Raw genomic sequence first — 26,716 nt, 5'->3', positions numbered from 1 at the left:
CAGAGCTGACACAGTTGACTGTGCGTGTGGCCACTCAGACCCTGCCAAACTGTCAGTGCAACACTGCATGATAGCAAATCTCTGTGCTGAACGTGAGACCTCATATCTTATCTCTCACACACTGACACAGATGAGACAGGACATGTCCGCCTGCATCTGGGTTGTGTTGGACTCCCAGAGGGTGAACACGTTGCCCATGGTCCACATCCAAAACGAGTAGTTTTTTAAATTTATAATTCCATAAATGCTAGCCCAAAGCGCGTTAGCTTCTATGATCTGTAGCCAGGAATCAGACAGCGTATGTTTCATAATCACCTAGCAGGTGCTCTTCCTAATGCATGTGTTGAACCAGACTCACTATGGCATGTTTGACTTCAAAGTGTGCCTCTGGACTGTGAAGAGGATGCCCTCCCTCGCTGTGTTTTGAGCTGAATTGCAAACAGGCAGCGTTCTAGAGCCTTCCATAGTCCCACCTCTCTCCCTCTGTCTCATGTCATTCCAGTGGTGCCGAGTGCACGTTTGAAGACAGATGAGAGGGTAGGGATATGCCGTGCATCGCTCCAGGGCCTGAACGCCGCTTCCCAGCCCAGGCATCTGTTGCCCAGTCGGAGAGCCTTAGTATGCGGATGAAATAACAGCTGACATTTTGAAAAACATGAAACTTGCACCAGAACAGAAGACGACGCATACAGACGGTGGTGGTGGATTTGGTGTGGAGGCGAGAGACAGACACTCGCCGCTCTGCCCAAGCCGCCGCCCTCCTCTGCCACGGTGTGAATTTAAATGATCCGAATGAGTGACACCAAGATGTAATTGGATCCAGTCAAAGAGCCTTTGTCATTCCTTTGATGAGTCGGGCTATGTGACCTTTCGAGATTGAAATTGGCATACTATAATGGCACACGCTAACTCTAATTGGCGTGGTAGTTCCAGTGACAGAGAACCACATGCCATGTTTTCAGTCACAAATGAGAGAAATCCTTAATTATTCGCATTCGTATATGCAGTTACACACTGGACTTGTTGTCTAAAATCTGATCAGATGCAGCACAAGCACACCCTTGTATCTGTAAGCTGCTGTTGAGGCATACATTGAGATCAGGGGTTGATATGATTAATATTTCAGCGCGATAGGATGGAATGTGGGTCGGGAATGAGGAGGAGGCCTTGTAGAGTGTGCGCTGACTGTGGGCCATAAATATCTCTGCGTTTTAATGGTTCTGCTTTATTAGAATTCAGTGTCTGCGATGCTCATGGTAACGGGTACAAGTAAACCCAGAGGGCCCTGGCCGTGCCCGAGGGGACCTCACTTCCTCTGCAGTCTGTGTGGCTGGAGGACACCCTCTTCTTTAGGCTGCACATGGAGTAATGAAAGTGTGTGTAGGTGTGTGTGCGCGTGTGTTGAAGGCTATCTATGAGATTTTGCAATGCGGATGTTACTACAAAATAACTGATTACACATTCTGCTTGGATCGGTACAGTACCGGTTCATTGTGTATGGCATCAGATTTGTTTGTTTGACGGGTTTATCTCGGAATGTGGCTGGCATCTGTCAGGGTTTACCCTGCATGTGCCTGTGCCCATGTGGGTGGTGTGTTATACTAACACCTGTGTCTGGGGAGCTGCAGTGATGCTGGTCCCCTGGGGACGAGGATATGAGAGAAACATTTCACCTGCTGTTCTGTGTGTGAGTTAATCTGGCGGTGAGGGGAGAGAGATAGGACACAACTCCACTGATCCCACTCTGTTCCACACTGTATTCTACTCACTCTCTTTCTCGCCTTCCCCCCCTATTCAACACCCCCCCTATACACTGCACAGAACACACACACACACACACACACACACACACACACACACTGTAAACCACACAAAGACACACTTTCTGTGTAGTACACACAGATCAGGTTTTGTCTGTATTAGTGTTGATTGTCTTGTCTGCTATGTAGTTCAGTAGCTGTTATCTCTCCTTGTCCACTTTATTGCAGGATGCTGAGCTGCATTCCCTTCTAGGAATGTTGCCTGGCTGTTTTACAGGCGTTTCTTCAAGGGGTGTTGACATATGCTCCTTTCTGTCTGTTGTCACTTTTCTAATATGCATGCGGTTTAAAGGTGCCAGACACACCTTGGTAAACAGACACACCTCAGGCCTCACACAATGCAGACGCTTGCTGCCACTTTCTGGAGACCGTGCTGATATTTGTCGATTCTGTGTCACTTGATGCTTTCTGTAACTTTATTCTCCAGTGACGTCAAGCCTGTGATGGACCTTAGACTCAATCTCGGTCTGCAGTTTCCACTGTATGTCGCACACAGTCCATGTTCATGTTCAAACATATATCATGTTACCAAGTACTTTGTCACACTACAAGAAGTGCATGTACTGGCCTTGTACAGACAGACAAACACACTCCTAAGTAGATCTAGACAGTCAGCTGACAGTCAACACTTCCTTCCATTGTAGTTCAGGATCAGACTTTCTTGCACAGGTCAAACACTTTTAAATGAGGATCCAAGCTGCGGAGTGTGTTGATAGGAGGAGCAGAGTTGTGGTGGCGTGGGAGGACTGGAGGGCGGTACGAGACGTGGACCATAGATAGAGACATGCTGGGTCAGGGGTGCAGGGTAGCTCCCTGTTCAGCCAGCTATGCATATGCATCATTAACCATTAACCAGATCATTCTACATTCCGGACATCCTCTATAAGCATGCAGACAGTGTTTGTGTGTGTGTTAGTGTGTCTGTGTGTGCAGGAGGAGTGTGTGTTCACCACTTCTCCTACCATGCTCCTCAGAGTGTGTGTGTGTGTGTGTGTTGCGGGTGCGAGGGGCGTGTATCTGTTTCTGCAGAGCATCACTTCATCTCTGGGTGAAAACAAAGCCCCCCTGGAGGGATGCAGGACGGAGGGATGCAGGACGGAGGGAGTAATCCTCAGTTTGCCACCACACTGTCACTGAGAGGAACACACAGAGCTCCCTACACAAGCAGTATTCTGTACTGCTGGGATTGGATCTGGCTGAATCATCCCATCTTCCAGTTCTCCTCGTATCTTATCTCTGAGATCATTGTATCAGATAACTATGTCATCCAGGGCTCGAAATAAATGTTGTCCTGTCGTCGCGGGGAATTAAAAAGATGTCTGGGACAACACAGACTTTGGGACGATAGACCATAACAATATAAAATGCACAAGTGGTTCAACACGTTTAAACACAAGGCGGGTGAAACTTATCAACATATTAAAAAAAATATAAGAAAACCTCTTTCAACCTTTTGAAAATATTTTCATTTTTGGCCATTCAAAAATCTTTTTTCAACCTTTCAAAACTTTTTTTCCAAAACCTTATCCAGCCTGCAATAATCTTAATTGTGTTGTTCTGTTATGGAGAATTGCTGTGTCTCCCCCTACAAAACTACTTCTCAAAAGGCTTTCCAAACAGGTCCGTTCAACCCATTTACTCCAAGCACTAGCATATGTTCAAATACCAGATTGTCATTCACTGGCAGGAAGAGCATTTATCTAGGGAGTTTAACGCTGAACACTGTTTTTTAAGGAGTATCATCCTGGGAAACCAAATTCCTGTCTCTGTCTTCCTGTGGCTTGATGGTAAATCAGATTTATTGGCCACTTGAGTAGAGAAGAAACTTGCCATGTTCTCAAACTGGAGTTTACTTGTTTTGAGAAGTGGAGGGGGGAGGTATTTGTAGGGAACTGCTTTTGTTAAACACTTCTACAAGACTACAACTTGTATCTGTAAGATTCTGTGTGCTAACGCTAATTTAAGTCATTAGCTCAGGTGTTGTTGCCTCACTAATCGATCATGTCCCTTTGCCTCCTCCTCCCTGGGAAAGCACTGGTGTTCGGGGAGTGGAGCATGATGGGAACTACCTTTGCAGCTGCACCTTCAACCTGTCTGACCTGTAGATAACTGCAGCCTGGCACAATACAGTAACCAGCTAAGCCATTGTTATAAACTATTATATATATACCTGCCAATTGTAGGTGGAAAACATCTATCTATTTTGCCAGTCTGATACTTACACTATCTATATTTGGTCTATGGGGATGTTTAGACCTGATAGGGCGGATTGTTTGTGTGTGTGTGTTTTTTGGTGGATACCAAACGAAGCGTTCGAGATTGCCACGGGTAAATGTCACCCCGAGAGAAGAGACAATGGGCAGAGTGTGATGTGAGTGGTGGTGAGGCTGCTGCTGTATGACTGCAAACGGAGAGAGAGTCAACAGCGATGACGGGAGCCACTCCACCCACTGTGGTACTGCAAAAGGGCACGCCAGGCTTTCATCATCAGACGCAGAGAGAGGGAGAGAGAGAGAGAGAGAGAGAGAGAGAGAGAGAGAGGGAGAGAGAGAGAGAGAGAGAGAGGGAGAGGGAGAGGGAGAGGGAGAGGGAGAGGGAGAGGGAGAGGGAGAGGGAGAGGGAGAGGGAGAGGGAGAGGGAGAGGGAGAGAGGCAGAGGCAGAGGCAGAGGCAGAGGCAGAGGCAGAGGCAGAGGCAGAGGCAGAGGCAGAGGCAGAGGCAGAGGCAGAGGCAGAGGCAGAGGCAGAGGCAGAGGCAGAGGGAGAGGGAGAGGGAGAGGGAGAGGGAGAGGGAGAGGGGGAGGGAGGGAGAGTCAGTTTACCATGACCCTCGTGTTCCACCCTTTCAGAAACCTGCAGCTCTCAGCCTTCTAAAAGAAACAAACAAACCCTCCCTTAGAGACGAGAGGACCGCTTTCGTTGGGAGTTAGAGAATGTTGTCTGGCTGCAGCTGTCACCTGCTCCAATCTGGGGAAATTTTAATATTAGTGTAGATTGAAAGATGTTTTGTATTTAGTAATCTCTCTGCAATGACCTTTCTAACTTGGGATGTTTTCATCTTTTCCTCAGGGTGTTCATTTTCTCTCTTTCTCTGTCTCCCTCCCAACACCACTATTAGTCATTCTCTCTAATTGTTCAGTATGAGAACTTGGCAGAGAGTAGGACTCCACCGTGTCGCGCTGAGAGCAGCCCAGAGAAGTGTCCCTACAGCCAGCACCAGGCCCCTCTGTCCTCCCCACCCAACGCTGGGGAGAGAGGGGGGGAACAGGGCAAGAGAATGGAAAGAGCTGAAAAGAAGGTCGATAAAGGAGAAAGAGAAAACGAGATGAGAGGGAAAAAAGAAGAGGAATGTAAATTCAGATATAAGGACATAAATATAGATAAAGAACTAGAGAAAGACTTACAGAGGAAGAGAGACAGAACCAAACTATATATATATATATATATATATATATATATATATATATAGAGAGAGAGAGAGAGATAGAGAGAGAGAGAGAGAGAGAGAGAGAGAGAGAGAGAGAGAGATAGGGAGAGGGAGTAGCAAGCCTTTATTTGCCACAATGTGTAACTCCAGCACCACACTCCTGGCTGTGATTCAGGCATGATTAGCATGAGTGAGAGATTTAGCAGTGGAGGGACCAACAGGCTGGCTGAGTTCTCCTACCAGATGTTCTTCACACAGGGAAAACAGGCTGCTTTTCACGCCCACTGTCACATGTTGACATACTGGAGCCAATCAACTGGCCCGAACCAGGGCTCAACCTGGTGCTGCAGTCAGTTATGCTATTTGCATGAGCCCTAAATTCAGTTCAGAATTACTCAGCAATAGCTTCTTTAAAACCTGAAACCTTTTTTTTTGCCACGCCAACTCGTCATTGCACTGGGGCCGGAGATGGCTTCAGCCCAGCCTAGGCATCCAGTGATCCATTCCTGGTTGGTCTCATGTCAGCAGTGTCGGTCTCAGACAAAGCGTCCTGTACAGGCCAGCTGTGTAAAGACACCAGACCAAAGCCCAGGCTGTAGACGTTTGCGGAGGGTCTGTGTCAGCTGTGCAGTGTGAGGAGACGGCCAGCGGCCTGGTCAGCTGTGCAGTGTGAGGAGACGGCCAGCGGCCTGGTCTGCTGTGCAGTGTGAGGAGACGGCCAGCGGCCTGGTCAGCTGTGTAGTGTGAGGAGACGGCCAGCGGCCTGGTCAGCTGTGCAGTGTGAGGAGACGGCCAGCGGCCTGGTCTGCTGTGCAGTGTGAGGAGACGGCCAGCGGCCTGGTCAGCTGTGTAGTGTGAGGAGACGGCCAGCGGCCTGGTCAGCTGTGCAGTGTGAGGAGACGGCCAGCGGCCTGGTCAGCTGTGCAGTGTGAGGAGACGGCCAGCGGCCTGGTCTGCTGTGCAGTGTGAGGAGACGGCCAGCGGCCTGGTCAGCTGTGCAGTGTGAGGAGACGGCCAGCGGCCTGGTCTGCTGTGCAGTGTGAGGAGACGGCCAGCGGCCTGGTCTGCTGTGCAGTGTGAGGAGACGGCCAGCGGCCTGGTCAGCTGGGTCGTGTGAAACAGTGGTTGTGACGAGGCAGGAGACGGCTACAGACATGCGTTGTTTTGTCAATATGCAGAAAACACACATTTCTACACACGGACGCACGGACAGACACACACACTTTCTATATACCCTTCACAAAGGTGGACCTATGCAGGACCAAACACACCCTTGTCTTGCTCTATTTATGTTGGAGCCCAATATAAATATATATATATACATTTTTAGCAGCGCTTAAATATTGATTCAGCCAGTACATGAATGTTTCAGCAAAAATCGTCCTTGAGCAGTGTTGCTGTTCCGCTCCCCAAGCTGCTCATTCTGCCTCCTCATCCTGGGCCATGGGTAGTGGGGTCAGAGGCCGCTCCACGTGATTGGCCAGACCATTTTCTGTGCTTTTTCTGGAATGAAAGATAAGGCTGTTTGGATCGGCAAGTCCCTGGAAGGGTAGTTATGACTTCAATTTGTTGTCTTTCTGAACTAACTTGGCCAGCGTGCTGAGCCCTTAAGACGTAGTCACTGTTTACTATGCAGTGTGTGCTCTGGGCTGTGAGGTCATATCGAGACTGTACCATGTTCCATGCTGCAAGGGGGGAGATTGCAGGGTGATATAACTGTTGGAAGGATCCACTGAACAGTGGGGGGAGGGTTTGTTCACAAAGCTCATTGAGAACATTTTTGGATCAGTGGATTTTTTGCAGGTTTGCATTTTTTTTATCCAGTCATGTGTTTATTTACATATAAACAGCAACTAGGGCCATGTAGGGATTTGTGAAGTATACACACACACACACACACTACTGAACATGTATGCTCATGCTAATAGATTTACATTTTCTCTGATTATTCAACTGACAGGGACACCCAGTAGCTGTTTGAAGATTCCATGGTGTAGTTTTATATTCCACCCCCTCTCCTCCGACACACACATTACAGCAGAGCAGATGACCTTGAAGAGGGTGTGTGTGTGTGAGCAGGATGTGTGTGTGTTTGAGAAAAAGAGATATAGATCTTAACTTGGGTGACGAGGACAAATGAAGGCTTGGCCTCTATCTGGCACTCTCACTTAGGACCCCAATGTTTTTTTCATTAAAGAAAAGACTCCAGTTGACTTCAACGCTGCATTCATCTTCAGACGACATCTCCACTCCAGAGCTGTATCCATCCTCTGAGTGGAGCGCCTGTCACCATGGCAACCCCCACCCCCCACTCTCACAGTTAGCAGTGAGAGTAAAGCATGCTGGGTAAATCTAACCTCACCTGGAAGAAAGTGGGGGGGGGATGCCTTCTGTCCTTGAACCAGTTACCCTTTTTGAGATCCGTCTTGATCCAGTGGCAGATATTCTGTTCAACATGGCAGAAGGGTGGAATGTCCATTGGTACTTCCTGCTGGTGTAGTAATGTTCCTGCGTCTGTCTCTGTGGAGAATGTTAAGCAGTGCACAGACACAAATTGAAGCCTTTCCATCACTAATAGCCCCTTCAAGATGCAGCAGTGCCTTTGTCATATCCCTCTGCTAGTCAGAGCGATGCAGAGCAGGCATGATTAGAGCTTTATTGATTGGAGGCCCTGTGGCAGACAGATGCCTGGGAGCCTGATTGTGAAATTAAATTGAATGGTGTGATTAAGAGCAATTTAGCCCTGGGAGGCTCAAACATGAATGACATCGGCATAATCATGCCTAGATGTCATGAGAGGGTGGAGACTGGAAAATCAGACTGTGTTGAGGGCCTGGCAGCCTTCCAGAGAACAATGGTCCTGTTTTAGTGCACCAACTCACTAACCTAAACCCACTACAGCATAGTACATTTAGTCATTTAGCAGATGCTCTTATCCAGAGCGACTTACAGTAAGTACAGGGACATTCCCCCCGAGGCAAGTAGGGTGAAGTGCCTTGCCCAAGGAAACAACATCATTTGACACAGCCGAGAATCGAACCAGCGACCTTCTGATTACTAGCCCGATTCTCTAACCGCTCAGCCACCTGACTCCCCTACATAGTAGTGTAGAGTCTCTGGTAATATCCAGTATACATGTATATATTATATTCTCTATATTGTTTTATAAGCATAAGTATGTAAGATTAACATAAAAAAAAACGAATGATCTGCAGCAAGAGAGGGAGAGAGACGTGAGTAGGGGGGGGGGGGGGGGAGCAATAGAGAGAGAGGAAGGGAGAACCAGAACTCTCATTAACCTGCTCAGTCCATTAAGCAGTGAGTCAGGTGGCTGAGCGGTTCGATTCCTGGCTGTGCCAAATGTGTCAAAAACGTTGTGTCCTTGGGCAAGGCACTTCACCCTACTTGCCTCGGGGGGAATGTCCCTGTACTTACTGTAAGTCGCTCTGGATAAGAGCGTCTGTTAAATGACTAAATGTAATGTAAATGTAAGCAGCCTGACCGAGGCTCCGCCCACCCAGTCACAGGGGCAGACCACGGGGACAAAATGGAATTATGGCATCTCAGGCTGTGAGTTGGCGCGCTGGTCTACGCGCCTGATTCCGGCCCCTACCGTGTCCAACAACACACATACACATCCTCCACCATCTTCTACCGGTAAGCGGTTGCCAGCTAGTACTGAATAAGTACTGCCGTAGAGCTTATCTTCTTTAGGGTTGATAGCAATACAGAATATCAGCCCTGATCCTCCTGTACACTAACCCTGATTAACGCAGTTTAAAGGGATTTAGCTCTCGTTCATAGCTGTGGGGGTTTCCCTTTAATGCAGAGAAAGGCCATCTAACAGTAGTTACAGGAAGTGGATCTCAGCGACAGCACACTAACGAGCTTGAGTCACTTTATTAAAAGGCTGCTTAGCATTTAGCATCCTTTTATTGTGATGGCTCGAACAGCGGAGAGACTGCCAGACACAAGGTCTCCTCTCAGTCTCAGACAGGAAGGCCTTAGTGAGGTGACGCTCTTGGCGGATTGATTAATCCTTGATGAGACTAGACTCCCTATGTGTGTTTGTGTCTGTCTGTCTTGTTCTTAGCAGTCGGTTTCATCCTGTGTTCTTTCTGCCCCTCGGTTTTTGTCCTTCGCATCAACTCATCCATTCGTCTGTGTGAAAAACTGGTCGTTCTCATTATCCTGCTTCCAGTTTGTATTTACTGGTGATGTGTCACGCCGGCCCCCAGGTTACAGACAGCTTATCGTATTTACAGTATCTACTCTGGAGTGTTAGCCATTTGTTTTCCAGGCTTCAATCAAGCATGTAGGTAGCTTTGTATTCTGGCCGACATACATGTGACTCAGTCATTTTTATAGGCTTTACTTTTAGCATCCAAGATGTTGATTGAACTTTGGGTTTTGTTAGTTATTTATGTATTTGTTGTATAAAAGGTTGAAAATGAACTACACTGAAGTGCATCAAAGTGTGTGATTGTGTAGGACAACAGTGAGCATTCTCTCCCCACCTCTGTTTTGCTCTCTCTCTCTCTCTCTCTCTCTCTCTCTCTCTCTCTCTCTCTCTTACTTTCTCTCTATCTCTCATCACTTATGGAGGAACTATTGGAAAAAAGACACGATACATTTATGAAATTGCAGATCTGCACATCTTTACGCCTATTTTTCTTCCCTTCACTCTCTTACTCTCTCTCTCTCTCTCTCTCTCTCTCTCTCTCTCTCTCTCTCTCTCTCTCTCTCTCTCTCTCTCTCTCTCTCTCTCTCTCTCTCTCTCTCTCTCTCTCTATCTATCTATCTATCTATCTATCTTTGTCAGTGTTCCTTCTCTCTCTCTCTTCCATTGGGAACTCCCTGTATGACATCAGAATCTGATGTGTTCCTCTGTCCTGGACTGCTGTAACTGCTTCACAGCCCTTCCCTTCCCTGCTCTGCTCTGCTCTGCCTCAGTCTTTACAGTCATACTGTACAGAATCCAACTACTTATACTGACATGCTGCATGAAGAAACGAGGCCATTGCATAAGGAGCTGCAGTCTGAACTGAACCCTATCTCTGGACCTACCCTACTGGACACACTGCACTTGCCTTTCCGTGACATTCTAGTTTTAGTTGTGAGTAGTATTATACACTGTTCCATTGCCTCTGACGGCCGTGGACAGTATGTCCAGTATGTTGAGCGTTTTTCTAAAGGGGGCATCCATGCTGTACAGCCTCCCCCTCCTCAGCTGTGGTCCCTACACTCCACGGGCCCAATCTCCACGTCATACGTCAGCAGAACACATACAGCTGACACTCTGCCTCCTTCAGGCTGCCTCATCTCTATCTCTCCCTCGCCCCTTCTCTCTGCTCCTCTGTGTTTTATCACCCAATCTCCTGCACATTTCAATATTCTCTCTTTTTTCCCTCAGCTCATCATGTATTTCCTACCTCCTTCCCATACTGTCCTCTTTCTCTTCTCTTTTACTTGTTCTCTCTGTTCCCTTCAAATTACAGTGTGTGTGTATGTGTTTGTGATATTGTGTATGTGTTTCCTGGCTAAATATGGGCCAGGAAATAAAAAAACAAGTCTGCAGAGTCTGCTCTCTCTAATATGAGCTCTGATGATAGCACAACAGCTGTCATGTGTGGGATGTTCCTTTCGGAGGAGGCAGCCTTAGATTTCTCAGCTCTCGAAGACTTGTGTGTCTGTGTCTGTGTGTTTGTGTTTATCTTCAGGATGTTAAGATTTTCCTATGATATTACTATGCTGTAGTCTGAATACAGGATGAGAGCATACTAGCTTAATCAGATATTCATTGGACTGTGCTGTATTGTCAAGGAACTAAGGAGTTCCACCGGTTAGGTAGCTTAAGGTAGCACTGATGATGTCATCCTGTCTTGTCTCTGTTTAACTTGGGGTGTGTGTGTGTGTGGTAGCTTGTTCCCTAGGAGACAGTGTAGTGTAACGCTGCTCAAAGCCCCTCGTTCATCATGTCACCTTCAGAGTGAGAGGGCTACAGAGGGATGGGTCTGGGCGTGAGTGTGTGTGTGTCTGAGCCTGGTCTCAGGGCGATGTAGCTGCTGTTATCCCAGCTTGGCTGCGATCGATCAAACAGTCCTTCCAGGAAGACGGACAGACCAGCCCCAGACATGGGCTGGATGAATATATCTCAGAGAAAATACTTATTGTGTGTGTGTTTGTGTGTGTGTGAGTGTGTGTGTGTGTGTGTGAGTGTGTCAAGTTAAACTGATTACTAATCTGCTTATTAAACCGTGCCCATGTTTGTGTAAGAGAGTCATTACCTCATGGCTGACTTCATGCAGCAGTGTAAATCTCTTTCATGAGCCTCCCCGTGGCTAACAGCTTAGGGGTCTTGTCCAGGAGAGAGAGCCTGCCACAGTACACAGTCTCAGGCAAGATCCCTTCTGTTTCCAAGAAATAGCTCACATACTTGAATTGATCTGTGATATTTCCTAAATGAGGTTAAGTAAATACACTAACAGTCTGACAAACCCTTAAGCATATTCATGCGGACCTCTCTCTCTCTCTCTCTCTCTCTCTCTCTCTCTCTCTCTGTCTCTCTGTCTCTCTCTCTCTCTCTGTCTCTCTCTCTCTGTCTCTCTTTGTCTCTCTCTCTCTCTCTCTCTCTCTCTCTCTCTCTCTCTCTCTCTCTCTCTCTCTCTCTCTCTCTCTCTCTCTCTCTCTCTCTCTCTCTCTCTCTCTCTCTCTCTCTCTCTGTCTCTCTGTCTCTCTCTCAGACAGACAGACACACACCTGCCTTCATTAGCTAAGTGCTGAGCAAAGCCTGACACCCCCCCACAGGCAGGGTGCTGCTGTGGCTTAGGCTCCTGCGCTGCCTGGCTGGAGATGGAAGGAGAGAAAGCCTCTGCTCCAGCTTCCCCACTGTTATTCATCACCCAGATCAATAAACTGGGCTGCTCGGCTGAGAATAGAAACAGCCTGAGTTATCGAGGCTCTGCCTTAAAGAGCCCGGCACTTCTGCCTCTTGGCCGTCGCCCTCTCTGCCTTACCGTTTGGAGCTGCGAAATCTCCCTCTGTAGAACTCACCAACACCTTTACCTGCCTGTGCACTGCTGTTCAGTTCCAATGGCCGGCCCTGAGTTAGAGGGGGAGTGACAGAAGAGTGGAGTGGAGTAAGTGTGGTTGATGAGAGAGAGAGAAGACCAGATAGGTCTCATTCTTAAGGTGACCACCCCTCTGGCACACCCTCCCTACCTTTCTCCTTATTTCTCCATCTCTCTCTTGTTGGCTCTGCCATTTTCTAAAAACCAGTCAGTCTGCACACACTTCCTCCCACATGCTATGGGGAGGTGGAAGAGAAAGCTAGGCAGTTTTTCCAGGAATAGAACCTCGCGTCGGAACAGCTATGCACTGTAAGTCTCTCCATTCCATCCAGGTCTACTTTAGGTCTCGGTGTGTGTGTGTGTGTGTTGGGGGGAGGTGTATGTTTTTATGTGAGGGGGGGAAGGGACATTTCACAGATGACATATGGGTCACTAGTGACAGGACAGCTGGATATGATATATTTTGAATGGATTGTGCTAGCAAACGATTCTACATTCTACGAATGTAGAATCGAATGCAGGTATACACCTCCAGGGCCAGCAGGGGGGTCACCTGAGGTCCCAAGAGCACCAGGGTCTGTCTGCCCGTCCACCGTGCCTGTGTGTTCCCTGTGTGAGGTGACCGTGTGAGGAACAGATGAGTTGTGCTAGCGCTGTATGCCCTGTGGTGTCTGGGTCACTGGAGAGGGGAGCTGGCTCTGGGATTGTCTGCCATTCATGCACCAGCGACCAGAGAGAAGCTGAACAGCGGCAGACAGTGACTGTGCACTTCTCCAGCATGTGCTCGACAGAGGAGTCAACACGCTTTCAAATCAGGATGGATTCTTCCCCCGATTTTCCATTTGACTTGACGTGACATGTGACTCGTCTGTGTTGAACACATTCAGATGGGTGTTGATGACTGAATGGACATGGAATGTGTAAAAGAGAGTGGATGAGAGGCATGCTTTGGCCAACCATGGGACGTGAGTTTGCATCCCCCATGCCCTCCCCAACAGAATGCATTCATTCTCACGATTGAGATCTTTGGCGTTACCGTCTGCTTGAGCTGTACAAAGTGACTGTGTGACTTTGGGAAGTACCAGACCTTGCGCAGAGATTTAAGTGAATGCTAGAAGAGAGACACTGATTGGGATCAGGCTGGAGCCTGCCAGATTACCACTCAGCTAAATGTGTCCGAAAGATACAGAATTTGATCTTGTCAGCCAAGTGATAGTTATGTAGCCTAGTTATGATTCTTTCCCACTCAGCGCTGCGAGGACTCAATATAAACATTCCTGTCATATGATTAAGCTCAAGGCATCAACAGGGAAATTATCATGCACATAAAATTGCTCTCAATGATGTAATGATGTCGATTCAGCAGTATATGTTTTCCCCTGATAACTTGTTACATAATGTATCCTCACTCCACCCTCATGGTCTCTTTCTTCATTACAGGGCTGAGAAAACTGAAGTGTTAAGTGAGGACCTCCTCCAGGTAAGATGCACAATGAGGCTTTGTGTGAATGTGTAGTGTGTGTAGTGTGTGTGTGTGTGTGTGTGTGTGTGTAGTGTGTGTAGTGTGTGTAGTGTGTGTGTAGTGTGTGTAGTGTGTGTAGTGTGTGTGTAGTGTGTGTGTAGTGTGTGTAGTGTGTGTGTTTGTGTGTGTGTGCGTGTAGGACTGCCTTGCCTGTGCTGTGCCTGTTCTGAGGATGAGCATCCTGCAGTAATTCCACACATCTATTGTGTGTGAAATTGCTTCTGAATTACCCCCAAGTTAATCAGATCCAAAACGGTCCCTCTAAGCATGAGACACATCGAGAGCACCCCATCAGGTTGGCTGAGACTGTCAAGCTGCAATTGATCAGATTAATGGACTCGAAATCATGAAATGGCGGTGAAATCAGGTCCACCAGATTGGTTTTCGATGGCTGTTAGAAGCAGTGGAGAACCTTTCCTAGGCACCACTTAGTACTGTCACCACATGACGAGTTCTTACCTTTTGTACCGCATGCACACTTCTTCTGAGCTTGTATGTGCTTGGGCTGATTCATAGGGAGGCTTGACATGATTCTTTACAGGAATGAGTGTGTGAGATTGAGGGAGTTCGATGGAGTTAAATGTGTGTGAATGAGGGCTTGAGTGTGTGTGCATGTGCAGGGGTGTGCCTCAGTGTGTGTTTGCAAGTGGATGTATGTGTGTGTGTGTGTGTGTGTGTGTGTGTGTGTGTGTGTGTGTGTGTGTGTGTGTAAGTGAGTCAGTGTGGGAATGAATGATGATGTGTGTGTGCGTAAGTGACTGACTGAGTGTGTGTATGTATGTATGTGTGTGTATGTGAGTGTCTGAGTGTATATCCACGAGGATGTGTGTGTGTGAAGTGGATCCTAGCTCAGTGGGCCGTGTCCTCCTGGCAGGTGGAGAAGCGACTGGAGCTTGTCAAGCAGGTGTCCCACAGCACCCACAAGAAGCTGACTGCCTGTCTGCAGGGCCAGCAGGGTGTGGACGTGGAGAAGAAGTCTGTCAGATCGCCCTCGGTGAGTACCTATGTCTGCCATCTGTGACCGTCTGTTGTCCTGCCTCTGTCCTTCTGTCTGTCTGGCTATGCTGCACTGAGCTTGAGCCCAATGCCGGACAGTTCACACAGACAGCGAGCGTCCACAGTGGAAAGACAGTACAGATATCTCTGCTCCCAGTCGAGAGCGCTGGACTTTTTCCTCATGTTCTTTTTCCTGTGTAGAAGAAACTCCCTCTCACGACACTCGCACAATGTATGGTGGAGGGGGCTGCTGTGCTGGGGGACGACTGTCTTCTGGGGTGAGTACACAATCACACACACACAAACAGACATACACACTCAACACTAGAGTAATTATTTAAATTACAGATTGATTGTGTGACACATCCATCCCAGTGTGTTTCCAAAGAGCGATGACATGGAAAGGCTTGCGGTGTCACCCAGTGAACCAGATATGATTCATGATCCATGATTTGCCTAGTATGTGTCAGGGTCACTACACTTAAATAAATAATGCGTTCCTGTCAAACTAATGAGTTTGACTGTTTTGCATCAGCTGACTGTGTACACCACTACTCTGTTTTTCATTGACTGAATTTTTCATATGTGGATAAATTAATTATTGTCCTAGTTTGTAACACTTCCTGAATTAATTGAAGTGTTCTGATTGGTCATGGGCGGGTCATCTCTCTGCCCTCTCATTGGCTACCTCAGGAAAATGCTGAAGCTGTGTGGCGAGACACAGGACAAACTTGCCCAGGAGCTCATTCTGTTTGAGCTCACCATCGAGAGAGACGTGGTTGAGCCCCTGTATGAACTGGCAGAGGTACGACCCATCTTTCCCACTGCCATTAACACTTGAATATCACAGCCATTTAAAGCCATCTGCAAACACATTTCTCAAGACATTCTTTACTTACAGAAATTAGTCATTAGATTACAGATAAGTGATGGCAGGTGACAAACCTCTGATAACAATACCGGGTCTGTTTTTGTCACATCTCCCACACCACAAGACAGAGATTAAATGGATAAATAGAGCTCTTTGTGGTGTTTCAGTATTCCTCTTGTCTTCTCTCAGGTGGAAATCCCCAACATCCAGAAACAAAGGAAACATTTAGCTAAACTGGTGCTGGACATGGACTCTGCACGTACACGGTGAGAGCTGGCTGCTGACAGAGAGAGCTCACTGAAGTGTGTGTTTATCAAGGAGGAGTGTGTATATTACTGTATTTGTGTGTGTGTATGTTTGTGTGTGTGTGTGTGTGTGTGTGTGTGTGTGTGTGAAGCAGTGTGTGACTTGGGGACTGTCCTGTCTGGGGGAAACTCCATCCTCTGTGAATACCTGGAAGGAAGGCTCCAGGTGAATGTCACTGGGATATGGTTGCATATACAGCTGAAGATTTTGCCGGGCCGGATATAGGCTGGACCAAAACTCTCCATGCACAATTTTAGTGTTTTATTTTGTCTTAGTCCTATTTCAACAGTGCCTATTGAATGTCAGCATTTTAGAAATTACGACCAGTGCCCATTCAGTGTCCATAAAAATTAACGAAAGCTTAACATCACTTCCTGACCATGGCTGGTCTGTGTCGCTTTTCATCTCCACCGCCTATTGTGTGTCTTTTGCTGACCTGGTTTTCCTTCGCTTTTACAGTCCTGTGAAGAACAGGGCCACTGTGCCTCGGTGCTCTGTCTGTATCTGAGGAATGGACAGACGAATAGCCACAGCCTCTCTCTGCTGACTCACTGTCATTACACACACATTAGTGGCTGTGACGCTGGGAAAATGTGCTTCGACTGATTTTTTTCTCCTCCAAGGTCCAGTGCTGACCCAAATCTAAGCCAATTTTTCCCAGCGCCCCACTGTGTGTGCTGAGTTCCCCTGGCAGCGGTGAACATTATCTCTGCTCGATGACTCTGCCCCGTCAGACACACACACACACTCCTCAACCAAAGTCGAGAAAGAGAGAGTGAATTGGAGTGAGGCTAGGGAGAAGTAGAAGTGAAGGAGAAAAAAGAATGAGCAGAATGAATGAGTCAACAAGCAAGCGAGTGAGTGAATAAATAAATTACTGAATGAATGGCATGAATGAAAATTGGGACTTAACCTTATTCCCTCCTTGTCCAATACCCCTTTCCCCCTCCTGCTCTCCAACCCCCAGGTTTCATCAGTCATCCAAATCTTCAGGTCTCTCCAGTAACCTGCAGACTACAGGGGCCAAGGCCGACCACCACAGGGAAGAGATGGAGGAGGCAGCCAATCGGATGGAAATTTGTCGAGTCAGTCCCCCCCTCATAACCCCCCACCTCCTTTCCTCACAGTCCCTTCAGCTCTTCCTGATGTTTACCAAGCTGTCAGCTTTTCAAATGTAAATGTTCTGTTGTTTCCCCAGGATCAGTTATCAGCGGACATGTACAGTTTTGTGGCCAAAGAAATCGACTATGCAAGCTACTTTCAGACAGTGAGTAGAGTGTCCCACACACCCTGGACGGCTCTCTGCCCTCTCGGCTTCTCCTGACCGGTGTTTGTCTCTTGCTTTCTTCCTGTCCACCTCCTCCTCTCCTCTCGTCTCCAGTTGATAGAGGTCCAGGCAGAGTACCACAGGAAGTCGTTGGAGCTGCTCCAGAGTGTTCTGCCCCAGATCAAAGCCCAGCAGGGTGAGCCTGCCTGGTGTCTCTCCTCCTTAACACACCCTCCCTGACACACCCTCCTTAACACACCCTCCTTAACACACCCTCCCTGACACCTTCTCCTTAACACACCCTCCCTGACACACCCTCCTTAACACACCTTCCCTGACACACCCTCCTTAACACACCCTCCTTAACACACCCCCCCTGACACACCCTCCTTAACACACCCTCCCTGACACCTTCTCCTTAACACACCCTCCCTAACACCTTCTCCTTAACACACCCTCCCTGACACACCCTCCTTAACACACCCTCCCTGACACACCCTCCTTAACACACCCTCCCTGACACCTTCTCCTTAACACACCCTCCCTGACACACCCTCCTTAACACACCCTCCCTGACACACCCTCCTTAACACACCCTCCCTGACACACCCTCCTTAACACACCCTCCCTGACACACCCTCCTTAACACACCCTCCCTGAAACTTTCTCCTCATCTGGCCCTGCAGGCAGGCCACTGGTGTGGATGTCCACAATCCCAGCCCATCTCTGGCCGCATGAGATCGTTCCCATTAGATCAATAAGCATCCATTTATGATAATTCTGTTAAAAGTCTATTAACGCCTGGCACATCACTAGATAACGACGTGCCTGCCTGCTGTGTAAACCCTGAGTGTGTGTGTGCTTGTGTGTGTTTATGTGTGTGCGTGTGTGTGCCTATGTGTGTGTGCGTGTCTGTGTGTGTGTCCACAGAGACATGGGTAGAGAAACCGTGCTACGGGAAGCCTTTAGAGGAGCACTTGGCCCTCAGCGGGAGAGATATTGCCTTCCCCATCGAAGCCTGCGTCACCATGCTGCTGGAGTGTGGCATGCAGGAAGAGGTCAGTGTGCACTCTGCTTTGAATCACTATCTTTTGTAACATCTCTTCCAAAGTAAACCGCTTAATACATAGTTCACAGTAAGGTACGGTGTCGTATATTTCAAATGATGTAATGCCACAGTGAGAGGCTAGGTTTCGCAGCAGCTGTCGTTCTGTCTGTGTTGCTCTCAGGGCTTGTTCAGAGTCGCTCCCTCGGCCTCCAAACTGAAGAAGCTGAAAGCCTCTCTAGACTGCGGGGTCATGGATGTTCCGGAGTATTCCGCGGATCCGCACGCTATTGCAGGTGAGTCACCAGCCTACCAACCAACCCCCCCATGCCTACCAGAAGCCTACCACTATGGGCTTGTTACCATGCCAACTGACCCCCCCCCCCACACACACACACACACACAACCCCCGACGATTAGCCTAAAACCCGTCCCCCTGGGTTACATTTCTGTCTAGAATATCAAAGACTTCTACCCACCTTGCAGCGGAAGTCTCTACTAAAGGTTAATTTGACATGTCGATGCAGGCGGGCTCCGTAGATTAGATTTTACAGATAAGATTATGTTTTAAAGTGATTTGCTTTCTGCAGTGGTACATATTATAAGAGAGACATATTTGCAACAGTAGAAGCTAGAATCTTCCTTAACTGTTTCACTCACAGAGCAAGTCTGTAGATCCTAATTACCCTCTACATTCTACTTAACATCTCATTCAGCTAAGGCAGTATGCTACTTGGATACATTGCAACCCTGGATTCGCTATAATTGTTCTGCACCACACTGAGACCCTGTGTGAGCCTGGAGAAGGGAGCTCCCTGCTGCTCTCTGATGGAGCCATGTTTAACAAGATGGTGCTCACAGATCCAGGCCAGCCGTACAGACAGTACAGCTCGTTTGTGACCCCTCTCCTGAGGGTAGAGTAGTGTCAGCCCAGCTTTGTGTTCTGCATCACACACAATCCAGAGACACCGCTATCAACACCACGGCAGGGCCTTTGCTAACATGACCAGTTAGACACCCTCCCTGGAGGTGTATGCATTTAATGTGTTTAGTTAGTGCTCCCCCTACACACACAATCACACACGCCGTACAGTTACAAAAACACATTATAGACATATTAGATATATATACACAGATATAATAACACAGCCACTGCCTTGTGATCAGTACTGCCACATTTTGTGAGGGATCCTATTGGCTTCATTAGTCACCCATCCCAGCATCCCTAGGGGAATCAGACAGAGGAGGAGAGCAGATACAATAATATGCGTAGCTGATTACAGCCCTCTGTCCTTATCTGTACTGATGGAAAAGGAAATGACTTTGTCACTCATAGCTCATGATGATCTCTGGTCAGTGCCATTCCAATAAGCATGGCTCCTATGATTCCATACGTCTATGATATGAAATTAAATTAAAAAGCAAAATCATTCTTGTGAAATTATGCACTGTGTTTTATTGAATAGCCAGCATTATACCCACATGCTTCCAGACAGGACAGAGCATGTTACTCGTGTTTGTCTGTTGACTTGACCTCTTTCCTGGCCAACTACTAATCCCTCTATGAAGCATGTGTTTTGGAAATATACAATAGGATTAGATTCTCCTCTGGACATAGTTTGTTGCTGTTGCACATATTTTACTTGAAACCTCCAGTCTATTGTTTAAGTTGATATTCCTTCTCTGTGTCTCAGGTGCTTTGAAGTCATACCTACGTGAACTCCCAGAGCCACTGATGACCTTTGAACTCTACGAAGAGTGGATTCAAGCTTCAAAGTAAGCCTCTTCTCACACTTATTTCCCTGTTTTAGATGAAAACATGTCCTCACAGTAAACTTCCCTTTCCTAAAAGGATTAGCTCACTGGTCCTTAGACCAGATACTCCTTTCATACAGTTTTGCTTTTTGTTTGTCCTCCCAGTATTCCAGACCAGGACAAGAGACTTCAGGCACTCCTCACAGCCTGCGAGCAGCTACCCATGGCCAACAGCAACAACTTCAAGTGAGTCATCTTATCTTATGATGCCACATTTTTCTCCTCTTTTTACAATGCCGACTTTATAAAATCTTGAGGGTTTTTTGTCACATGATCAAAAGTCAATTGGTGAGAAGATGAGAGCAATGAGAAACCACAGCACATGACAATGTCATCATACAACCGCACAAAGAGGCTTATTTTTAGTGCTTCCTTTTTTTTTTGGGGGGGGGGGGGGGGGGGGTGAAAATCTAATGTAGGTTCACTGGAATGTTTTGCTTGATGCTCCCTAAAGCTATGAGTCATTTGAGAATGAGCCATAAAACCGATGTCTACAGGGCTCTGAAAAGTCTATATCTGTCCTTACCAGTGACATTATTAATATCCTACGTAAATGAATAAATGAATAATTAATAAATTATGTGGTCATCAGTTTATTATTGTTTGATGTTTGTGTCAATGTTTTGACAGGTATTTAATCAAATTCCTTGCCAAGTTGAATGAGTACCAGGATGCAAATAAGATGACCCCTGGAAATATCGCAATTGTCCTGGGCCCTAACCTCCTGTGGACCCATGATGAAGGGTATGACATGGATATCTGTTCTGTCGTTCACAGACAGTTCAGTACCACCCAGACAGAACTATTTTAAGATGAAGAATGCTTATAGATATTTAACAAAGATATATAAATGTTCAAACCTATTCAGAAAGGTGAAGCAAGCTCTTCAACAATAATATATTTTTTAAACTTGATATCGCTTCGAAACTTTGAAGTTGAATTTTAATGGAAAATTCTCTAAAATAACTGACATTAAACTGTCTCTGCCTTGGTACTTATGTCTAGCCTTGACTTCACTCTTGCGTCAAAGTAGAATAATTCCACTGTCTCTTCCCTCTCCTTTCTCTGCAGGAACATCACTGAGATGATGACAACTGTGTCCTTGCAGATCGTAGGCATCATTGAGCCAATCATACAGCATGCCGACTGGTTCTTCCCTGGAGGTGAGTACGAGATTTCTCCATTAGACAGGAAGACCTGCCACTCTCATCCATTAGGATTTAATATTATAGCTTTATTGTGCTTGTTCCACCCACTGCAAGTACAGACACATCTTTAGACATATATTTTCAGGGCATTTTGCTTCATCGGGACTATAGAGACAGTGTAGAGGGACTGTGAATGAAGGAGAGAGAGAGAGGAAGGGGAGGACATGCAGCCAGCCTGAGCTGTAATGGAACCTGGGCCCCTGTGGTCAGGCCTCAGCCTACATGGTACACGCTCTTAACCGGTGAGCCACCGGCGCTCCCAAGTGCAGACAGAGCGTCTTTGACTGACATACGGTTATCTTAAAGGACCAGAACAGCCTTTGTAAAATAAATTACATATGAGCAAGAAAGAGACATAAACAAACTTTGAAGACAAAATTAAGTTAATTCTGACCTCAATTACATACTACAACAATGTAGCTTGCAATGGGACAAAACTCTTGAATGACGTAGACAATATCTGTCTCTCTCTCTCTACAACTTTCAGAGATTGAGTTTAACGTGACAGGAAATTATGGCAGTCCCGTTCACACCAACCACAACGCCAACTACAGCTCCATGCCCTCCCCGGATATGGACCACACCGACCGCAAGCATAACGACCAGAGCCGACGCCCCCTCAGTGTTGCCACCGACAACATGATGCTGGAGTTCTATAAGAAGGATGGGTACGACACAGCTCCCTGTCTTTCACTCTGTTTCACTCTCTCCATTTCCTCTCCAACACTCTCTTTCACTCTGTTTCACTTTCTCCATTTCCTCTCCAACACTCTCTTTCACTCTGTTTCACTCTCTCCATTTCCTCTCCAACCCTGTCTTTCACTCTGTTTCACTCTCTCCATTTCCTCTCCAACCCTGTCTTTCACTCTGTTTCACTCTCTCCATTTCCTCTCCAACCCTGTCTTTCACTCTGTTTCACTCTCTACATTTCCTCTCCAACCCTGTCTTTCACTCTGTTTCACTCTCTCCATTTCCTCTCCAACCCTGTCTTTCACTCTGTTTCACTCTCTCCATTTCCTCTCCAACCCTGTCATTCACTCTGTTTCACCCTCTCCATTTCCTCTCCAACCCTGTCTTTCACTCATTACTCTCAAACCTTCCATTGCTCTTTGCCCACTGGTTTTCCTTTCTGTTGTTTCTCCATTACTCACACCTGGAACCTGAACCATTAGCCAGACCGTGCGTTAGGAATGGTAATGTGAATGTTTCAGGTTTGTAAAGTAAGTTGGGCAGACTCCAGATAGAAGGATTTTGTGGCACAAAAGCTTTTTGGTAGACAGGAAAAAAATGTTGTGTGAAGGTTGCGGATATGAATGTTTCTTTTGATCAAAATCCTCGGCTGCAATGTTGAACACGGTGAAGAGTTCAGTCTTGGGTTTTCTCTCTCACTCAGTGAAGGGTTTCAGTTCTCTTCACTCTTGATGTATCTTCCCCGAAGCTATTTGAAGGGAAAGAGAGAATGGGTGAAAGAAAAAGAGAAAGAAAAAAGACTAAAGGAAAGAAAAAAAAAGAAAGAGAGAAAAGAAGGGAGGTGAAATAAAGAGTTTGGTCTGTGACGTTGAGGAGGATTAGTTTCAAGTCAATCATGTTTTCGCTCTCTCTTTTAAAACGACCTCCGTCTTATCGGCTCCTGCCCAGCAGAGCAGCCTGTCTGAGCCCCCCAGCCCAGGGACCACATAAGCTCAGCTAATTAAACCTTGCCAGGCCGGGGCTGGGACCAATCAATAGAGCTCGGCTTTCATTAGAAACAGACACCCTTTCAGAGCCAGCAGCTCAGGTTAGGGTGCGTTCTGTTGCTTTGGACAGATGAGATAAAATGTCAGGAGACATCTATCTCAGTCTAGCCACTCCTAGTTTTCTATTTTAACATCTCTTTTAGGCTTATTTACAACTTTTCTCTTTACGTGGGATTCAGTGTGTCTCGTAGTGCTATATTGCTATTGAGTGAAGTGTTTCTCAACACACCATAGAATGCATGGGAATTTTGTCACCCTGTAGTAAAACTTCCGCTGATCCATTTAACTTGCTTAATTTTGTGGTATTTTGTGGTATTTTGGTACCCATTGGGAAACTGTGCCCTAATTAGCACTAAATGAAGCGATAATTGGATTACCCGGTAGGACTTACTTGGATATCTGTAGGGATGGTACATCTTCACCCCTTGAATCCCTCTGCTCATTACTCTCAGCATGACTCTAATCACAACCCCCTCTAAACCAAGCCCCACCCTGCCACGCCGCCATCTTGGTTCTCAACAGAGCCCCAGACGCTCTCACAGTGATGCTTTGATAGTGATGCTGTCATGAAGCCCAGGGAGTTTCTCATGACCTTTACCCCTCATTTTTACATTTCTCCTCTTCCAAAGCAGCATTAGGAAAATACAAAGGTACTGTACTGCTCTTTTCATGTCCTTTTCTGATCTGTCATTAGGCGTCATTCAAAAACATTAAAAGCGTGAAGGGAGAAAATGTTCTCTCTGACATTTGTCTGTTCGTATTCCTTTCAGGATTGTGCACTTAAGTGACACTTGGATTCCTATAGTTCAATGTTTCACACAGTGTGCTGACAAAGTGGTGCCAAATAGCTGCTGCCAAGTTCCTGTGTGAACAAAGATTTTCCGTGAATTGTTTCCTTAAATGCACCTTTGCGTCGCATGGCACTGGATGGACCTCTTACAATAGCTCCAATAACGAGAATCCAACACACAAAATCTCTCAACTGTTTTGTCATTCAGTTAGCGATATTCCAAACTCACAGTAAGAGGTCTCAACTGAAAATCTGAACCTTAGCAGTGAAAAAAAAGAGTACAATGTCTTCTTGCAACCATGTAGGCTAAGCTGACCCCATGACCCCTGACCCCCATATCCCTCTATTTGATTGGCTGTGCGTTTCTATCCCGCTGCAGCATGGGTGTCAGGGTGATGGACACCTCTTGGGTGTCCCGCCGAGGTTCATCTTCGGCCCGTAAAACCTCATCCACGCCACCGGGCATGCTGCCCCCCACCCTGCCCTCAGACGTGCTCCTCCCCGAGCAGCCAGGGGACTTTTCTACATCCCCCTCTCCCACCCCTCCTCCCGCTAGCGGTGACCGGGCCAGGTAAGGCTAGTACGCCCCCCCCCATCCCTTAACCCACCACTCCCATTTCCTGTGGGCCTCAGTGCCCAAGTGACACCGAAACGCCGTTGACCCCTCCCACTACTGTTGTCGTATGTAACTCACTGTGGGCGTCGACAAACAATCTCACTCACCACTTGTCAGCTCTGTGTGAACCCAAACCCCCCCACATTCGTCGCATGCTTTGTCAAACCACCTGCCTGACCTCTTGTGACGTTTTCTTAATGTTGTGGTGTTTTTCGTCCTTGTATTTGTTCTTCTTACTTCCCAGAGTTCTTCGAAGTACGATATCCACATTGTGTCCAGGTTGTTGTCATCTTTTGTTGAGGGCCAGAGTTAGGTTTGCTTTTGTTTGAGGATGTCCTTTCTACCATATAAATGTGAGTTCCCAAACCATGACAGTTAGCCTCAGTCATGCAAAGACAAAATCAACAGAGAGAGAGAGAGACGGTTTGACAATCCAGCATTTGCATGCATCTCCTCTCCTGGCCACCTTATACAGACTGCAGCATTCTGCAAGCTTTAATAGACAATGCTTTTATCATCTGTACACCATTTGATTTGTTTCATGAAACATTTACATTGTGAGACTGTGACGGTTGTATTATGCATGGCCTGAATTAAATGTGTATTTTAGTTAGATTCTTATTTAGTGCTTTTCTCTTTAGACCTCTCTTCTCCCCCTTTTAACCCGACTATGTTCAACTTTGTGGTAAACTAATCCCTTCCTCATTCAAATCCCTCACTTGTTCTCACAATAAACCGCACTGGGGACTGAAAACTCACAAACCTTTCCGAAACGCCCCACTGGACTGGCACTTCCCTCCTCTCAGACACCAACAAATGTAATCGTCTCTAGTGAAAGAGCGTGCTAATGTTTTCCTCTCTATGACTCAGCACAGCTCACTTCCCTGTGACATCATTTACATTTTTATCATTGCAGCTCGGATGATGCGTCCTCCAATTGGTCGGACTCCTGTTATGCCTACCCCTCCCCTGAGGAGGAGAAACCCCCTCCCCCTTATCCCTCTTCCTCCTCTTTCTCCTCCGGTTACCTACCTCCCCATCATTTTTACACCCGGGCACCGCAGTGTGTGCGGCCTGTTGCCCCCGGTCCCGAGTCCATGCCCCCGGGGCCCTCCCCCCCACCTCCCCCCCGCTGGCCTGGCTACAGCCCTCCCCCTCTCCCTCCCTTGTGCCCATCCCCCCATCAGCTTGACATCAACTCTAACCCCAAGCCCAGCTCCCTGCACCTGCCCAAACAGGGCTCCCTACCCGATGCTCTGCATGCAATCCCGTCCGAAACTAACGTGTCCCCCCTCTACATCAAAACCCCCCTCGTTCTAGCCCGGCACGACCCGCCCCTCGGCTCCCTCCCTCCTAACACCCCCCTATCAGCCCCCCCTCCTTGGGGAGCCTGTGCCTGTAACCGAGAGAGAGGAGCCAAGCTGACTAGGTAAATACGTCACCCTACCTGTCAATTTCCTGAACTCCGACAGGAACTCACAGTCTTCCCAAAATATACGCACCTGCACACACTCGCACAAGTCCAGGAGACCAGTCAGATAATGAGAGAGGGATGCAGTATGTGGAAAGAAAGAGGAGAGTGAGAGTAAGCTATTTCTCCAAAGTGTCAGCATCCCTTTTTTATTCATTCATTTGTCTCGCTTTTTGTCTCCAGCATTTGTGTCTCAAGGTGAAATGACTCCCATCATAAAAAAATATTACCTTGAAACTGGATTGTTTTAGTATGAATAATTCTCTGGAGAATGTATACATGTCTATGTTGCCATGGCATTCTGGTTTCTAAGCAACAATACCCTAAGCTCTCTGTGAATAAAATTATAGGAAATGAATTTGAGTGTCCAGTAGGCCATAGTTTGGACTTGGCTACATCAGCTCCTGAATCAGAATTGGACAGAGGAGCGATTAAGTGAAATACATGGATAGCAAGATCCCCATCATTGTATTTTTCCACAACCTGAAACGTCCGTATTTTAACCTCATTTGCATAGCCCCACCCTGACTAAATCCTTCCAGTTTCACTCACCCATCCATGTCTCATCGGCTGTCTGTGGGTGGGGGGATTTGACGCTGGGAGATGCCATTCAGATGCTGGTATATACTGGTTAGGCCTTATGACCTTCAAGCTCTCTTCTTACTGCCATTCTGACTGCATAACACCATAAAAGGAAGAAAAATCTATCTAGCCCAAAGGGCTTGGTTCAGACCTTGCTCCACCAAGCTGGTCCATAT

The 26,716-nt window shown here is 47.1% G+C and overlaps 1 protein-coding gene across 11 annotated transcripts in view; it reads left to right on the top strand.

Annotated features, from left to right (window-relative positions):
• Positions 1-26,716, top strand: part of LOC134030907 (rho GTPase-activating protein 44-like) — a 40,316-nt gene that overhangs the window by 10,860 nt on the left and 2,740 nt on the right. For 3 of the 11 annotated variants that reach the window (XR_009931770.1, XM_062474301.1, XM_062474307.1), the window contains exons 1-19: positions 12,520-12,624; positions 13,756-13,795; positions 14,712-14,831; positions 15,035-15,111; positions 15,527-15,638; positions 15,894-15,970; positions 16,978-17,095; positions 17,209-17,277; positions 17,392-17,473; positions 18,208-18,335; positions 18,507-18,618; positions 20,017-20,098; positions 20,243-20,323; positions 20,768-20,881; positions 21,209-21,300; positions 21,833-22,013; positions 23,711-23,731; positions 24,251-24,442; positions 25,404-25,916. Coding sequence is in view for 10 of the 11 variants with exons in the window: in XM_062474301.1 (XP_062330285.1) it covers positions 12,554-12,624; positions 13,756-13,795; positions 14,712-14,831; positions 15,035-15,111; positions 15,527-15,638; positions 15,894-15,970; positions 16,978-17,095; positions 17,209-17,277; positions 17,392-17,473; positions 18,208-18,335; positions 18,507-18,618; positions 20,017-20,098; positions 20,243-20,323; positions 20,768-20,881; positions 21,209-21,300; positions 21,833-22,013; positions 23,711-23,731; positions 24,251-24,442; positions 25,404-25,916 (2,282 nt within the window). In the remaining variant the exon portion in view is untranslated. Of the gene's footprint in view, positions 1-12,519; positions 12,625-13,755; positions 13,796-14,711; positions 14,832-15,034; positions 15,112-15,526; positions 15,639-15,893; positions 15,971-16,977; positions 17,096-17,208; positions 17,278-17,391; positions 17,474-18,207; positions 18,336-18,506; positions 18,619-20,016; positions 20,099-20,242; positions 20,324-20,767; positions 20,882-21,208; positions 21,301-21,832; positions 22,014-23,710; positions 23,732-24,250; positions 24,443-25,403; positions 25,917-26,716 lie in introns of those variants that run through there. The other 8 variants (XM_062474302.1, XM_062474304.1, XM_062474303.1 and 5 more) reach the window with 8 other exon arrangements.

The sequence above is a fragment of the Osmerus eperlanus genome, chromosome 12 (genome assembly GCF_963692335.1).
Source record: "Osmerus eperlanus chromosome 12, fOsmEpe2.1, whole genome shotgun sequence".
Taxonomy (NCBI): Eukaryota; Metazoa; Chordata; class Actinopteri; order Osmeriformes; family Osmeridae; genus Osmerus; species Osmerus eperlanus.
This window is presented reverse-complemented; position numbering and strand designations above follow the sequence as displayed.